The sequence below is a fragment of the Eucyclogobius newberryi genome, unplaced genomic scaffold (genome assembly GCF_026437365.1).
Source record: "Eucyclogobius newberryi isolate DKJ021-1_F unplaced genomic scaffold, fEucNew1.0.hap1 SCAF_6, whole genome shotgun sequence".
Classification (NCBI taxonomy): domain Eukaryota; kingdom Metazoa; phylum Chordata; class Actinopteri; order Gobiiformes; family Gobiidae; genus Eucyclogobius; species Eucyclogobius newberryi.
In genome coordinates, this window is record NW_027316278.1 from 27,686,514 (window position 1) to 27,702,654 (window position 16,141).

Here is a 16,141-nt window from a genome sequence, read left to right on the forward strand (position 1 = left end):
CAGCAGGAGGCGTACTAAAAGGACAATTGGGGCGCGTTAGCGCCCCCTCCTCTTGCGGCGTGGCGAGGGCCGATCATTGCCGCTTGCGGCTATATTTGTTATTAGGCCCGAGCGCCACAAGCTGGCGAGAGGCCTATTAATCTCGTAAGGCCGTGCGAAGCACGGCTGCGAAAGTGCGCACGTAGTGCGCACGAAATCGAGCGCGAAGCGCTCGCCCACTTCCAAACACTCACTAACGCACTCCTCCACTCATGCACGCCCCGTGCATACTAATTAGTTGTAGGAAAATGGAACATTACCGTTGTAAACGGGCGAAGCCCGTGCAAAAGTTCGCACTAAACGAGCACTTTACATTGGGATGACGACCGCGAATTCGCGGTCGTCATCCCCATATAAAGCACTCATTTGCGCTAAGTAGCTCACGAATACGTTCCCCATCTCTTGCATGTTCCGTGCATATAAGCATGTAATGCAAAAATTGAACATTATTACTGTATAGAGGGCCAAAAACACAAAGTGGGCGGAGCCCACTCAAAATTATCGAAAGTACCCGTCAGTGACCAGGGACCCACACCATGAGGTAGGAAAGCGCGAGCGCTTTCCGAAAATGTATAGTTTATGATATTTGAAAAATGGGAAACATTGTTTTCGCATCGGAATATTATTCTTTCTTTCTTTCTTTCTTTCTTTCTTCTTCTTCTTCTTCTTCTCGGGACCAACCCCCCTATTTTTCACCCAGTGAACATTGACGAAAAGTCACAAAAATTTGCACACCTCTAAAAATCGTGCCTCTCTACATTCTGGCTATTTCCCTTTTCTAAAATAAAAAAAATTGGCGCGTCAGCGCCACCAAATGTACCAAAAATGCATTGAGAGATGGGAAATGACCCAAAAAAAATCTGATCGTAGAATCATGAAATTTGGCGCAGAGGTAGATGGTGACAAGAGAAGTAAAAAATATTATTACGGCAACGCCGTCCCCCGAACCAAATGTCGGCCATATTGCTTCAAAAATGGCTAAACATGACTTCGGAGTCTTTCCAAACGTCGTACTTTTACGAACTCCTCCCAGGGCGTTGGCCCTAAAAAGCTGAAATTTGGTGAAAATGCTACTGAGGAGTGGGACATCAAAAGTTATCCAAATTACATTGATACCTCTCACGGTCTCTGTGCGGCGAAGCCGCAAACTGTAACTAAAATTTCAGAAATCTCCCATATTTAAAATTTCTGCCGTTTGCGCAGATAAAGTCCGAATTGCGTCAAATTAGAATCAGTTGTTAAACTCTTTGCCCTAAACCTACTTGAAGTGAAATAAATTCATTTGGCGCCACAGCGCCCCCTACAGATTTTATATGGAGGTTAAATGTTTAGTTTTGCGAAATTATATGAAATTTGACACACAACTCAATTTTAGCATCCCCATCAAAAAAGTCAATGAGACCCATGTCATAATTGTTATGGCGTTGCCGTAACGATGACCGAAACCTCCCATGTTATTCCAATGGGGCCAGAACATGTTTACACTTTAGACTTTCACAAACTCCTCCCAGGGCGTCAGCCCTATTAACCTGAAATTTGGTGAGACTCATCTTCAGGACCATCAAAAGTTATCCACATTTTCATTCAAAGAGTCACGGTGTCTGTGCGGCAAAGCCGCACATTTTGCCAAGAATTCAAAATAAAATTGCTTTTTGATGGTAAAACAAAGGGGAGAACATGTGACAGCGTTACAGATTCAGCAGTAGGCGTGATAAAAGGACAATTGGGGCGCGTTAGCGCCCCCTCCTCTTGCGGCGTGGCGGCGGTGTGGCGGCGGCGTGGCGAGGGCCGATCATTGCCGCTTGCGGCTATATTTGTTTTTCTTTTTGATTTATGTAGGTTGTTTTATCATTGTTCATTGTTTTCTGTTGCACTGAACCACCAAAACAAGTTCCTATGTTTGTGAATTCTGTTCATCGACAATGGCAGATGACAATGCTAGATGTTCATCACTGTGACAGTCATAGACAGACCCTGAATTTATGCTATGTCATCAAAATGTTGAAAATTTTGGAGACAAGGCGACTGAAGAGAAATTCAAGTAAACCATTATATATTCAATTAATAATTTATATCAGATCTAAATGCTAATGGTTTTTATAGTATAACAAAAAATGCTTTTGAATTTCAAGGGTAGTTGTCAATTACAAAGGATGGGGATACAAATTTTAGCTGCATTAAAAGTTAAATAAATTAAAAGTTTAAATAAACTAAAAGTTAAATTAACTAAAAATTAAAACAATATTCTTGCAATAATCCTTACTCTACTGAAATAACATTATACACCACTTCAGTTTTGCTTCCAATTATGGTTGTGTGAATTTTCTCATTTTTATGAGTGACCTTGAAGACTTGTTGTGTGTGTGTATGTGAATTTTAACTAAATACATTTTAGCTGTCTCCCATTTGTATTTATTATTACTGGCCAATATAAAGTATCATCTGAAACCTATCAATAAAAGAGCTTTTTTGTGACTATAATTGTATTTATTTTCTTTTACAACTTATTTTAAAGATAAACTATTTACAGACGAAGTACTCTTGTTTCACCTCCAAGACGTATGGGGGCAGTATTGTGCAGGCAGCGGCACAGCGCCACAGCTTTGACATAAATAGAAGAAGGTTCATTCAGCCATTACACTTTTCTCACTCTTCTCACAGAGGAACAGCGGAGGACAGGTCATTTGCACACTGACAACATGCTGACCGTGAGGGTTGCTTCAGCTTTGGCCAGAGCTCTGCCAAGAAGAGCTGGATTTGTAAGTGCTTCATTCAACTTCTGGGTGTTTGGTGGTGGTTATTTATGGTTAAGTATTGCAGTTTTTTGCATCACGTTAAGGGCAATGTCGCAGGCCGCGCAAGCTAAAGCTAACCTGTCATATGGGACATTGCGTACAAGTCACCCTGAAATCTTTCTGTGATGCATCGTGCAATCTGCAGTGTCAAAATTCTTGAAATGTTTCGTATTTTGCCGTTTGCCCTTGAACCAGACCGATTGTTTCGAGTGTTCGGGGCAAACCCATTAGGACTTTGCGATAAAGCTAACATTGCTAAATGCTAACGGCCCATTCAGCCATGTGAAGGTCAGAAAGCATGAAGCGCACCCTCTCTGCGTCGCACGGAAGTTTTTGCAACACTGTGACTGCGCATTTAAAAGGCTTCATGTGCATTATTAGTTTGTTTTGTAAATGCATTCAATTAAAGTCTGTCATTGACCGTAGGTCTCAAAGACGATCCCCGCTGTCTGCGTTGGGGTCAACCACCTCCACACACACAGACCATGGCTGCAGAAAACCGGTGAGGAAAGACAACATTAGACTCATGACTATTTACAACCAAATGCCTTTTGATCATTTCAACACAAAATTATGATTCAACTCGACGTCAGCCATTTTGCCATGTCTTTCAAAGTTTACAAAGACCCTGCCTTTCAAATGATTCACTATTTGAAATTCATCATTGATTAAAAAAAGTTTTTTTTTTCTTTTAAATGATCAGTTGCAGCTTTTAATTTGAATAGGCATGTTTATGTTTTTAAACTTTTGAGGTCATAGCAATTGAAAACAATGCTTATTTTGCGCCGGCCAACTTGTAGGACTGAAAACACATTTGGTTTTTCCAGGCACAGCGGAGGTGTCCTCCATCCTGGAAGAGAAGATCATGGGAGCAGACACTTCTGCTGATTTGGAGGAGACTGGACGTGTGCTGTCCATTGGTGACGGTATTGCCAGGGTGTACGGCCTGAGGAACGTCCAGGCTGAGGAGATGGTAGAGTTCTCCTCAGGACTGAAGGTATGATAAACAAGCTGTTGCACACATGATTTAAACATGGAAACTTGACACAGAATTTTCTTTGTATATATTTTTTTATTAGGGCATGTCTCTGAACTTGGAGCCTGACAATGTTGGTGTTGTGGTCTTTGGTAATGACAAACTCATCAAAGAAGGTGATGTTGTCAAGAGAACTGGAGCCATTGTGGATGTTCCTGTTGGAGTGGAGCTGCTGGGCCGTGTAGTGGATGCTCTGGGAAATGCCATTGATGGAAAGGTTTGTGCCTGAACTTAATTTTACAATTTGGATCATTTCAATGACTAGAGGATCACATGTTCCCCATTTAATTCATCAAGGGTCCCCTGGGTGCCTCCGAGCGCAGACGTGTGGGTCTGAAGGCCCCTGGTATCATCCCCCGTATCTCTGTGAGGGAGCCCATGCAGACTGGTATCAAGGCTGTGGACAGTTTGGTTCCCATCGGTAGAGGCCAGCGAGAGCTGATTATTGGTGACAGGCAGACTGGGTAAGAACTTTTGGAAAGGGCATTAAAGAAAGACATTTTTTTTTAACCATTCACTTTTGTATCTTCAGAAAAACTGCCATTGCCATTGATACCATTATCAACCAGAAGCGGTTCAATGATGGAACTGATGAAAAGAAGAAGCTGTACTGTATCTATGTGGCCATTGGACAGAAGAGGTCCACTGTGGCTCAGCTGGTGAAGAGGTTGACTGACGCTCATGCCATGGAGTACACCATTGTAGTGTCTGCTACTGCCTCTGATGCCGCTCCTCTGCAGTACTTGGCCCCGTACTCTGGCTGCTCCATGGGAGAGTACTTCAGAGACAATGGCAAACACGCCCTCATCATTTATGATGATTTGTCCAAGCAGGTGAGCCCTCCTAACGTAATGTCTAAAGGCTGATATTGGGAGAATGTGTTGACTCTTCTTCGTTTGCTCTCTTAGGCTGTTGCCTACCGTCAGATGTCCCTGCTGCTGCGTCGTCCTCCTGGTCGTGAGGCTTATCCCGGTGATGTGTTCTACCTGCATTCCCGTCTGCTGGAGAGAGCCGCCAAGATGAACGACAACTTCGGCGGCGGCTCCCTCACTGCCCTTCCTGTGATTGAGACCCAGGCTGGTGATGTGTCTGCCTATATCCCTACTAATGTCATCTCCATTACTGACGGGCAGGTTTGTTGAGCACCTTTTGACTAAAAATGTGTTTAATTTACTGCTGTGCTGACAATTTGACTCTGCTCTAGATCTTCTTGGAGACAGAGTTGTTCTACAAGGGTATTCGTCCAGCTATCAATGTAGGTTTATCTGTGTCCAGAGTAGGCTCCGCTGCCCAGACCAAGGCTATGAAGCAGGTATGTTTGCCTACTTACATTTTAAGTGACTGTTATAATGTTAAACTTATTGAAATGTGTTGCTATGTAGGTGGCTGGTACCATGAAGCTAGAGCTGGCCCAGTACCGTGAGGTGGCAGCCTTCGCTCAGTTTGGATCTGACTTGGACGCTGCCACTCAGCAGCTGCTTAACAGAGGTGTTCGGTTAACCGAGCTGCTCAAGCAGGGACAGTACTGTAAGTACGGGCATTTCATCTGAATTTACATAGTAGTTGTGTTCAGATTGTAATCCCTGTGTCTACTTGTAGGTCCTATGGCTATTGAAGAGCAGGTAACTGTCATCTACGCTGGTGTCAGAGGTTACCTTGACAAAATGGAGCCTAGCAAGATCACAAGGTTTGAGACTGCTTTCCTGCAGCATGTCCTCAGCCAGCACCAGGACCTGCTTTCAGCAATCCGGTAGGGTTTGTTTCCCTATTAAACAATTTTCTTCATGTGACATATTGAGACACCCCCATTTTAATTTTTTTTTTTTTTTTACCATCCAGGGCCGACGGTCAAATTTCAGAGACATCAGATGCTAAATTGAAGCAGGTTGTTCTGAACTTCTTGTCCAGCTTTGAGTAAACGAAGCACTTGTGATCAGTGTGCTTAACCTGTCCTGTTCCTGTTATTATTTGTGACACAGTGAAGGCCACAACCTCCATGTACAGATTTCCCCAAATAAAATTTTACAGCCTAAAGATTGCAAAATTCTGCTCATTGTAGAGGTTGTGCCCTTAAAGCATATTTCCAAAAGGTAGAACGGTCCATGAAAGACATGTTTAGATTTCAGTGACAGACTTCTATTGTGGGAAAAAAAACATTTGTCCATAAAATGTTAAAGATATTAGCTTGTGACTGTGAGGAAGGTTTGGGCCCAGTTTACTTTGCTTTAGCCCAAATGGAGTGTTTGATACAATGGTAATAAATTATACTCTAAAACAAGCCTAATTGGTTTTATTCTCTTTGTCCCACTTGTCAATATGCACCATGTATACATGGACAAAGTGACCATACACTGTCCTTTGGAAAGAATCAAAACTCCAGTAGAGGTTACTGCCATTGCGTAGTCTGGGCCTTTTGAAGGTTAGGGAACATTCAAACTAGAATTAAAATGTTTGATTTGAGCTTAGTGATATATGAACTTAAGTAGAAGGAAAAATCAAACTAACACTATTGTCCCTTTTGCTATTCTAAATGCAAACGCCTTGGATAAAATTAATTACCTGGTTTCTCCGATCACAATTACAAACGAGATAGAAATTACTAGTGGGCTTAAAATGTGATTTATTAAATGGCATGGTCCAAAATGTTTACAGTAGCTATTGGGTGAGTGTAATCTCCCTTCTACTCTTGGCCTATTAGTGCGCCATGTGACAGAAGGACAGCTGTGAATGCAGACTATTGTGGAGGTCAGTGACAAGGACCATGCTCCAAGGAGGAACTGGACTGCATAGAAATGGTGCACAATAGAACAGTTTTAAATGGTAAGATGGACTCAGTGCTTCATCTTGTATTTATTTTTAATCCTTTTTTAATTGTTTGCTACTTTGGAATGCAACACTGAAATTGTCCCATTGCAGGACACCAAGGTTTTCTTAAAAAAAAACATACCGGGAAATGTCCAGATTAATGTGTATGATGACAGATTTATGTATTCAAATAAACACTGCACAAAGCACCTGCCAAGTTATTTTAGTACTAAATATCTCATCCCAGACTACTCAAATGGAATCAAGTTATTTTTTCAGTGGTTGTATTTTTTTTTCTTACATAGTTGTCAAATATATTGTCAAATTTGGGTCTACTACATTCAGTCTGACAAAATAACTCTTTGTATCCAAATTCAATTACCTCATGTCACGTAACTTCAGCAAACAAGACATCTCATTGGTTTTCCTGTGAGAGTTTATAAAATGCACATTCTTAAAAATGTAAAAGTTGAGACACAGGCACAGATTTCACAAGTACATAAACTCTGAGGCTGGGAAACGCTATATTTTATTTAACGTTATTGACGCCTAAGACGTTATGGGAATGTGACTTGTCTCACCTATGCCTGTCCTGTGTATAATTGGATTGCAACCATAAGCTCTGGCCTTGGTGGCACCTGTTTGCTGGGAAAATAACCTGTCTCTGATGTTTAGAAACAGCCCCTTAAGCAAAGTGCCATTGGTAAATCTAGATATATAAAAAAATGAAATAATCTAAAAGTAGAAGACTGCAAAAACATAAGTAAAATAATAAGTTTATTATTCTACAAGTTAGTCTATGACAGAACGTAAATATGTTCCATTAAGACACATGGAGAATAATTTCCACATTCAAGCAGCTCCAGCTGCCAGACTTGCCTGAGTTTTGTGTATTTGCATGTTGGTGGTTTCAATGGTTTGCCTACAAAGTGACCGACCCACCCAAAGCATTGTCCGCACACGGCACTTCTCAAGTTTCTCCTTTTACTGCCATGAAAACCAGTTATGATGATGGTTTTGTGTTGTGCAATAATGATCTAACACTTTGTTCAAATAAAAACACCATTTAATCGTTGCATTGCTCAAACCAAAACAAGTACAGCATTTGCATGTAGTAAAAATTAAAATCCTTACAATGATTATATTAAAAACAATAAAACATAATTCAACCGCCCCAGCACCAATTATTAGTCTAAGGCAAAAAATAAATTATTTCTTGGGTCAATCTTCTTTGGGTTACAGAAGTCCGGGTGTACATTTTCACAGGTTCTACAGGGCCACTGCAAGCGCACACAGATGATCATTATGTACGAGGCAAAAGGAATTCATTCATTCACGATGGCAACACAAGCTTTCTGTACATTCGTAACCACATTTCCGCAAAGTGAAAAAAAATAGAGTCGCGTTTTTGTCAGGAAATAAACCGTAAATCAACCATGATTTGCGTTTGTCTCGCGATAAAATCAACAAATAACACAAAACAAAAAAGTCATGACATAGTGGAAAGGTTCGTCACCCGTAGTGCGCACAGTACGGCTGAAGGCAAACTGTGATTCAGAAGTTCTTTGGAGAGTGGGAACACGTTTGAGGTTCACTCCGTGCTGCCGTAGTGGTTTTCTCTTGCTGGGTTTTCTTGTAAACTGGTGTGCGAGGCCGCCTCTTCTTCTTGTGACACCGCTCGATCAATGGGCTGCTCGAAGAAGTTAGTCACACAAACAACCTGCAGAAAGTAAAATGAAGAATTGGAACTTCCCAGTATATTTGTTGTTTTACTGTGGGAAGGTTTCAAGTGGAAGTTGGGCGAGCAATAATTTCAAGTTGAACTGAAAAGGATCATGAGCAATGTAGTTAGTTACTTCTGCATTTTGCCCCAGGCCGCAGCAAAAAACACATGCGTTTGATTTGTGACGGGTACTCTGAGAATAAATGTTTACAAATGTACATCTACAAATGTATTATGAGTAAAACTATTTCAATATTGTAATAGAGTCACAATCTTATGTTAAATCCCATTGAACGATTTCACTTTTTGTGTTTACGAAGGTGAATTGTATGTAACTTTTTTGATGGAGGGTCTGGCATCAGTCCACAGAATGGCATTAAACACGTATCTGCATGGAGACAAGTAGGTGGTGCCACCAGGTTACAGGTCAGATCTGTGGAGAGGCAACCTTACTCACAGTAACAAGATACAAAGGTTTAATGCTCTACGACTGTGAAACTTTAGAGTCAACGTTAAAGCGTCGCCATGGAGACAAGCAGGTAGTGGACCCTCCCACCAGAAAAGTGGCATAGTGTATCGTTAAATCAACATCCATCAACAGTGTTGAACTTACATTTAAAATGGCAACCAGTCCTCCCAGCAGGAGTCCAGTCAGCACGTCACTCCAGTGGTGCTTGTAGTCAGACACTCGGGACAGTCCCACGTAAAGAGCAGCCGCAATCAGGAAAAACTGGAAGGTGGGGCGCAGGAGCCTGGTCCAGTTTGATTTCAGCCTGGCTTGAATGTACAACTGCAGTAGACCAAAGGAAAAACATCAGTATTGTATAGAGGCCTGTGGAGCAAAGTCATAATGTCTGTGTATAATAACTATTGCTATAACTATAACTATTAGTCAATGGAAATGTACCAAAATAACTTACAACAAGAAACATCATGCAGTACATCGAAAACGATGAATGGCCGGAGTAAAACGAAAGCCTGCAACAGACCAAAATTATATCACTTAATTATGAAACCAATGATTGTGCAGTGTAACATTTCTTTCATTCTGGTACAGTGCTTAGAGACCCATTCACGTGGCTGTTGTTTTCTTTGGCGCGTAAAAAATGCAGACTTGTGTATAAATGGTTGAGCATGACCCTAATATTCCAAAGTAACCAAGCCTGAAGGCACAAACAACAAGGGTGTATTATGTCGAAAATACAGGAAGTAATCTCAATGGAAAGATGACATCATTAAGTTCCTATCTCCACTATTATAGCGTGTACCAATAGATAGGATATAGTTCTGTAATTCAAATTATTAACAGCATCAAGGCAACACTTTTTTTTCTTTTTGGCTTATCCTATTAAATCTATTCAAACACAGTACACAGAGTCAGCTTTATATAAGCTGGTATTTGCAAGCCAGCAAAACACAGTCTAGACAAAACAACATGACACCATTTTACAGATCGTTTTGATTGTGACATTTATACTTTTTTTTAAACTTTAAGAAAAAAAGTACAGAATTTCAATGGGTCATGCCATAATTTTACACAAATAACTGAATGATCTACAATGTTTTTGCTGGAGTAATGTCCTTGCTAAGATGCCTAGAATAACAAATAATACTTATAAATAAATAGAATGAGTAAGAAAGTTGCAAATATATGGTTTGTCAACTAAATCATAAGATAAGATAATCCTTTATTGTCCACACATGGGGAAATTTCATTGATACAACGCAGTAGATACAGAGGAAAAGGACAGATCACAGAATATAGGAAGTTTAAAAAACACTCTCAATAGAAGAACTCTTATAAAACAAAAACTCCTATAGACAAACCTCCCATTTCCCAACAAGGGATGGAGGGAAAAAATTAGGATGTCCGCCGGGATAACGTGACGATCTCCGGGTAAGACGATGGTTTTCCGCAGTTTCATGAGTTCCTCCTTTGTATAAACGCACCGGCGCCGATCCGAATCTCCGGTTTTACGTTCGGTGCTTCCACCGTACAGCTTTATTCTTCAGGCTTCATTCTATAGGCTTTAATATGTCCACTGATGTCGCCGCTTGGTAGCCGTGCGTCTACGAGACTGGACGAGGACAGGAGACCACCCCCACCCTCATCTCGTCACTCTGATCACTCTGACTCCCCACAAGCAGACCCCCATCACTCGGACTCCCATTTAGCGCCTTTAGCCTGTTTTCTATATCTGCCCAATCAAGCTCCTTTGTTCCAAGGAATCTCCCTGCAGCTTTAGCAATGATCCTGATCCTTTCAGTTCTGCTTTGAGTCTGAGCAGCACAGTTTACAACATCCACCATAAAGAGTACAAAATCCTCTCTATCCACAACCAGGGTATTCTCATTAATTCTGGAACCTGCACACTTGGGACCTCCACTCTTGAAACCTTCACACTTCTTGGGAGCCACGCTGGCCTTTCTCATTTCGCCCTGGCTGGGAGCAGCGCTGGCTCCTCTCTCTGTATTTACTCTAAACTCGTTACTTGAAACTTTCTTGACTGCATCTGCATAGGATATACCTTGAGAGACCTTTATTTTCTGCACCTCAGCAGCTCTTTTGCTAAACCTGCATCCCCCGTAGGCAGAGCTATGTTCTTCCCCACAGTTACAGCACTTCAGTTTTGCACCCACGTCACACTTCCCATACTCATGATCTCCTGCACATTTACCACACCTTTGCCTCCCTCTACAGACCGCTGCAATATGCCCAAAGCGCTGGCACTTAAAGCAACGCAGGGGCGGCGGAACATATGGCCTGACGCTATAGCACATGTACCCAATGAACACCTTACTAGGCAGGCACCTCCCTTCAAGTGTTACCATTACCGACAAGCTGTCACATCTTACCCCAGACCGGGTCAACCGCCTAGCGTCCACCACCGTAGCTCCAGTCAAATTCTCCTTAACTTCATCCACAGACGTCGCCGTAGGGACACCTACGATAACTCCTCTGACCGTGTTTCTTTCAGCATTAGACACAAGAATGTCCTTTCCACCCAGACGTTTAGTTCCAATCGCCTTCCGTTGCTGAGCCGCGTCCTTGCACACGACCAGCAGCGAGCCATCTCTAAGGACACTCGCACTCTTGATCACTCCCACAGCTACAGTTAGGCTCTTTGACAATGCCACTGAATTCCACTCCTTAAAGGATGCACTATCCTGTGCAAGCTTTATGATCACCTTACAGTCTCTGCTCTCACCCCGGATATCAATAGCTTCAGCCTCATCCTGCTGCTCATTCCCAGAACCCTCGGACGAGCTGAGTATAAAGCTATGAAGCTGATCTGCACTGAGTCAAATGCATCTGTGGAGTCTTCATTACACAAACACGCCACTGCCAGGACGTAAATGGCGCTTGGTTAAAAGTGAATACAAAAGCCCACAATATATGTCGATCTTTATGATTTTAGACATTACAAACAATCATTTCCCCGGTGCAGTGCCCCCATGTCAGGTCCTGGACCTGTAAAATTATGTACTCGGGTGTAGGGCGCTCGTGTGTGTTGGAGCTCATGCCATGATGTATGGGTGATGTATGGGTGATGTATGGGTGATGTATGGGTGATGTATGGGTGATGTATGGGTGATGTATGGATGATGTATGGATGATGTATGGATGATGTGTGTGCGTAAAATATATCGCTTTTTGGCTGTGCCAAACACGATCTGGGCGTCAGACGGATGTTTTGTGTTCTGTGTGTTTTACCGAGTTTGTCCAAAGGATGACAAAAGGTTAGAAACCGGGCATAAAACTTAAGTGCACACAATGAGCACGTGAGAAGAGTGACTGTATGCAAAGTTCCCACGTAGAGAATCAACTTAGAGGAGCAGAGAACGTGTGACTATAACAGAGAGGCTGCTCCTCCTGTCTCCGGGCAGCTGTGGCACGGAGCACGGCTGGTGTTTGAGCCCATGATGCACTACAGCTACACCATGGAGCAAGTAAAGGGTTTATCCTACATTTTGTGAATGATGCGTAACAGGAAAGGTGCTGCTAAACGCAGTGTCTTGTCTTGTAATAAACACACACGTAAGACCTTGTTTTAAAGGCCAGGAAACACTTCAACATCTATTTCAGGCTTTTATGTAGTTCTAAACTGTCAACTCATCCAAGCCCGTTCTTGTGCGTCCTGACCGTGGTGCTGAAAGTGAACTGCTCAAGTCACTTTGAATCGGCCACTAAACTACGACTTTTTTCTCGTTATTTAATGACTTTTTTCTTGTTATTTAATTTTAGTTTATTGACTTTTTTCTGACTTCAACTTTTTTTCTCATCAATTAACGTCTTTTTTCTCATTAATTAATTACATTATTCTCGTAGTGCAGCGTTTGTTTGTTTTTTGTTGGCCCTTATCCTCGTATAATGTACTCATCGTACATTATAGTTCCAATAATAACAGATAAAGACCATTTTAAAACTATTCAGGCAAAGGTTTTAGTTTTAGTTATAGTATCGATTAGTATCTGGGAATCCTTTTTCCCCAAATACTTTACAGAGCAGGACAAAGCCATAAAAATCTGGGCTGCACTTATCAACTCGCTTTACATTTTGATTTCAATACCTGGCATCATCCACCAGAGATGGCTCTCCAGTGCAGGTGAAGTTCTCGATATAGACCCCGGTCTTGCAGTTGATCTTGTCCCAGGACGGGTTGCATACGGCCAGGAAGTTGGGCCGCAAGCGTCCAATAGAGTTCTTGGTTAAATCGGTCAGCGATTGGCTGGCTGCAGCTCCGAAGATGTAACTCCCCACGGCTTTGTAGACACACACTACATATCTCATCCCCGAAGAATGGTTCCTGATGCGGGACAGGTAAACAGAAAGGCACTCACCGCACACAACCTGCAAACACAGGAGTGGTGAAAAACAAGTTGGAAATGTCAAAGGGAAAGGTTGGACTGGTGTCATTAAAAAGGTGCACTATCTAACTTTTCTGACACTTCCTCGTCGCCATTGAGATGCTATCGTTTATCCAGGAATTTAGCAATGTATTAGCATGACCAGCACTTCCTCCTACATTATGTTTGAATACAGAAGGCTCTGGAATCGGGTCCATACAGGGGCCTAAAAAAGACCTCCTAACTTCGAACCACAGCCGCTAATTTATGAACAAAATATACCATACTATAAACTTCTTTTACCTCAGATTGACAGTGTAGTAAATCATCTCAATTTCTCAATTGTCTCCCCCTGTTTAACTTGTAAACTTACATGTTTGTTTAGACACGAACGGACAATATCGTAAATCGGAGAGACGGGCTATGGTTTCAGATCAAAACCCAAAATCAAAACACTGGAGTAATACAGATAGAGCAAGAACATATCTACGAGACAAGCACATGGGAGACCTTCTACCAGAGAAGTTACACGGTGCACCTTTAGCCGATAAACAGACAACGTTATACTTGCCACGATCAACGAAAATGGGATCAGAACTCCTCCAAGCAGCTGGTAGGATATCGTCTCCTCCTTGAGTGGATATCGGATGGATTCATCGCTGCAGAAGAATCCTCGATTGAAGTGGTAGTGTTGAGTAGTGAGGATAAGAAATGGTAGTGCGACTGTCAGAAGAAAGACAACAAAGAAAATGGACTTTAGGATACAGCGAGTATTGCCATTAGATTTGCAATAGAGTTCGACAAAAAAGTAGGCTTCTGTTCGGAGTGCGCATTGTAAACTTCGGGAGCGTTAATTAACATTTTAAAATATGAACTATCAAACTTGGACAAGAATGACATGAATTTCAGAGCATGTCTGAGGTGTAAAGTAAAAGTACAGCCAGATTTGTCTCCAAAAAGACACAACCTATTTGGTTCTTTGCAGAGGATAATCTATTGAAATGGAGCCTTTGCGGTTTCATAATCGCACCAAGTCAAGTGATACATTGTGCCGCCTTGTTTTATAGCATCAAATGAGGAGTTCAATATAAACATGACGCAAACAGTTTTCCATTTGTAAAGTTGATAGTGAAGTGTTGCTTGGAAAAGAGGGCTGAACCAGTTTGGAACAGAGGTGTTAAGTTACACATATCATGTCTTTGTAACGTGTATTTAGGCAAATCAGACAAAACAGTGGAATGACTTTCATTAATCTCGTTTTGCCAACACTCAAAACGTTTCATTCTTTCGTGTTTATTGTCCTATTTGTCCACAATGGCATTTTAACAGTATTTGCCAACAATTACCCATTAAAGCCATTATGCATCCAACTATCATGCCCATGTACAGTCAGCAACCACAAAGCACTGACTCAACAAAATAAGTGCCAATTCCATCATCATCATTGTGTGCAGGGCAATTTGCCAATTGGAAACTAGCAATTAAAACAACTGTGCATCCAACTACCATGCCCATGTATAGTCAACAACCGCAAAGCACTGACTCATTTCGACTTATATAGGTTGTGTTATCATTGTTCATCGTTTCAAGTTGCACCGAATCAAGTTCCTATGTTTGTGAATTCTGTTCATTGACAATGGCCATTTCTGATTCTTATTCTGATTCTAAACAAAATAGGTGCCAATGACATCATTATCATTGTGTACAGAGCAATTTGTCACAACTTGCCTTGTATTATTAGCTTCAGGTTCAAAGTCCTTGTAAAGATTGCACGAGCAGTTCATTCCTGCGGTGTCATACATTACACGTTTGTTTACTTTCCGAAGCTGTATAATACGGGAATAAAAGTCACGGGGATAGTTTCCATTTCAACGTTAAAAAAAGCTTCCTGCGCAATTGACTTTCGACTGAGCCAATGGTGTAAAAATAACTGTCTGTGGCACTTTTTGACAGGCTCAAAAAAGGCAGCGGGGGCTTACCGAGGACGAGCGAGCTGACATCCAGGAGGACCAGCGGGATCCCGGAGGCTTCGAACATGTCGCGCAGTCGTTTCGCTCTCGGCTGCTGCTGCTGCTCCGCGCGGGCAAACGCGATCCTCCGCCGGCTGTCGTTCCTGGTGAGGGTCCTCCGGGTGGGTTTGGGCGAGACCAGCCGCTGCCTATCGGGCGCACATGTCTCGCTATTCGCGCACAAGAGTTAAATAGAGCAGCAGCGGCCGCGTCATTGCACTGATTGTACTTTCTGTGGGGGGGAGAAGAAGAGGAGGAGGAGGAGGGCGCCGCGGTCTCTGTCGCGCGCTCTATTCGGGGATGTCCCACTTCACGTCACGTCACTGCACAGACACGAGACGGAGCGCTACGGAAACACCACAAACTATAGCTATATGCACTAGTCTAACACGAGAACAAACCTCTCACCCGTTAAAGGTGTCAAAGTTCATCGTAGCGCGAGCCGTGGCGGACGCTTCAGCTCATAAGCGCGTATCCGAGTCCAGACGCGAGACCGTGTGTGTATGTGTGCGTGTGTTACCGGGGAACTCGGCAAACTGACGGCGCTGTATTTAGGTGGGTTTAACGGTGCCTTCAGGGAGTGGTGGCGACACCGGTGGATTTTACGCGCCGTTACGCACCATTAAGCGCCATTACGCCACCAATGCCTTAAACAAATCTACCATACCGTTGTTTTCGGCTTCTTTGCTTCGATTCTACACAAACAATAATAACTAAATGACAAGGACAACTCAACTTAACGACACTGCTGGTGGAAAGTGGTATTTCCTAGGTGCACCTGAAGGCCGCTGCTAAGGGCAAAATAGCAGCACGCGCTCGTCCTATGGCGTGGCTGAACGCGTCTGCCGATCCGCGTGGCTCCGCCCACAGAGAAGCGCACACGCCG

At 42.6% G+C, this 16,141-nt stretch overlaps 2 protein-coding genes across 2 annotated transcripts; one reads left to right on the top strand and one right to left on the bottom strand.

Moving 5' to 3' along the window:
• The first annotated feature begins 2,625 nt into the window (after window positions 1-2,625).
• atp5fa1 (ATP synthase F1 subunit alpha) lies at window positions 2,626-5,904 on the top strand. Its single transcript, XM_072434191.1, has 11 exons — window positions 2,626-2,798; window positions 3,261-3,336; window positions 3,662-3,831; window positions 3,914-4,087; window positions 4,168-4,334; window positions 4,403-4,703; window positions 4,779-5,003; window positions 5,075-5,182; window positions 5,253-5,397; window positions 5,470-5,620; window positions 5,710-5,904. Exons 1-11 carry the CDS (start codon window positions 2,739-2,741, stop codon window positions 5,786-5,788), a joined length of 1,656 nt encoding a protein of 551 aa, XP_072290292.1. The 5' UTR covers window positions 2,626-2,738; the 3' UTR covers window positions 5,789-5,904.
• Window positions 5,905-8,174: 2,270 nt separating this feature from the next.
• On the bottom strand, window positions 8,175-15,754 carry LOC140347184 (phospholipid phosphatase 1-like). Its single transcript, XM_072433545.1, has 7 exons — window positions 15,664-15,754; window positions 15,226-15,425; window positions 13,818-13,969; window positions 12,970-13,250; window positions 9,319-9,376; window positions 9,012-9,188; window positions 8,175-8,395 (listed from the first exon to the last, which is right to left on the bottom strand). Exons 1-7 carry the CDS (start codon window positions 15,684-15,686, stop codon window positions 8,267-8,269), a joined length of 1,020 nt encoding a protein of 339 aa, XP_072289646.1. The 5' UTR covers window positions 15,687-15,754; the 3' UTR covers window positions 8,175-8,266.
• Window positions 15,755-16,141: the final 387 nt, after the last annotated feature.

What these genes read in the sequence shown, in the direction of transcription:
- atp5fa1 (XM_072434191.1), top strand. Translation starts at nt 2,739, where the DNA reads ATGCTGACCGTGAGGGTTGCTTCAGCTTTGGCCAGAGCTCTGCCAAGA. An exon ending in TGCCAAGAAGAGCTGGATTT is followed by an intron (nt 2,799 to 3,260) that starts GTAAGTGCTTCA and finishes CATTGACCGTAG; the next exon opens with GTCTCAAAGACGATCCCCGC. An exon ending in GAAATGCCATTGATGGAAAG is followed by an intron (nt 4,088 to 4,167) that starts GTTTGTGCCTGA and finishes TAATTCATCAAG; the next exon opens with GGTCCCCTGGGTGCCTCCGA.
- LOC140347184 (XM_072433545.1), bottom strand. Translation starts at nt 15,686, where the DNA reads ATGAACTTTGACACCTTTAACGG. An exon ending in ACTGCATGATGTTTCTTGTT is followed by an intron (nt 9,189 to 9,318) that starts GTAAGTTATTTT and finishes GGTCTACTGCAG; the next exon opens with TTGTACATTCAAGCCAGGCT. An exon ending in GACTGGTTGCCATTTTAAAT is followed by an intron (nt 8,396 to 9,011) that starts GTAAGTTCAACA and finishes TACTTTCTGCAG; the next exon opens with GTTGTTTGTGTGACTAACTT.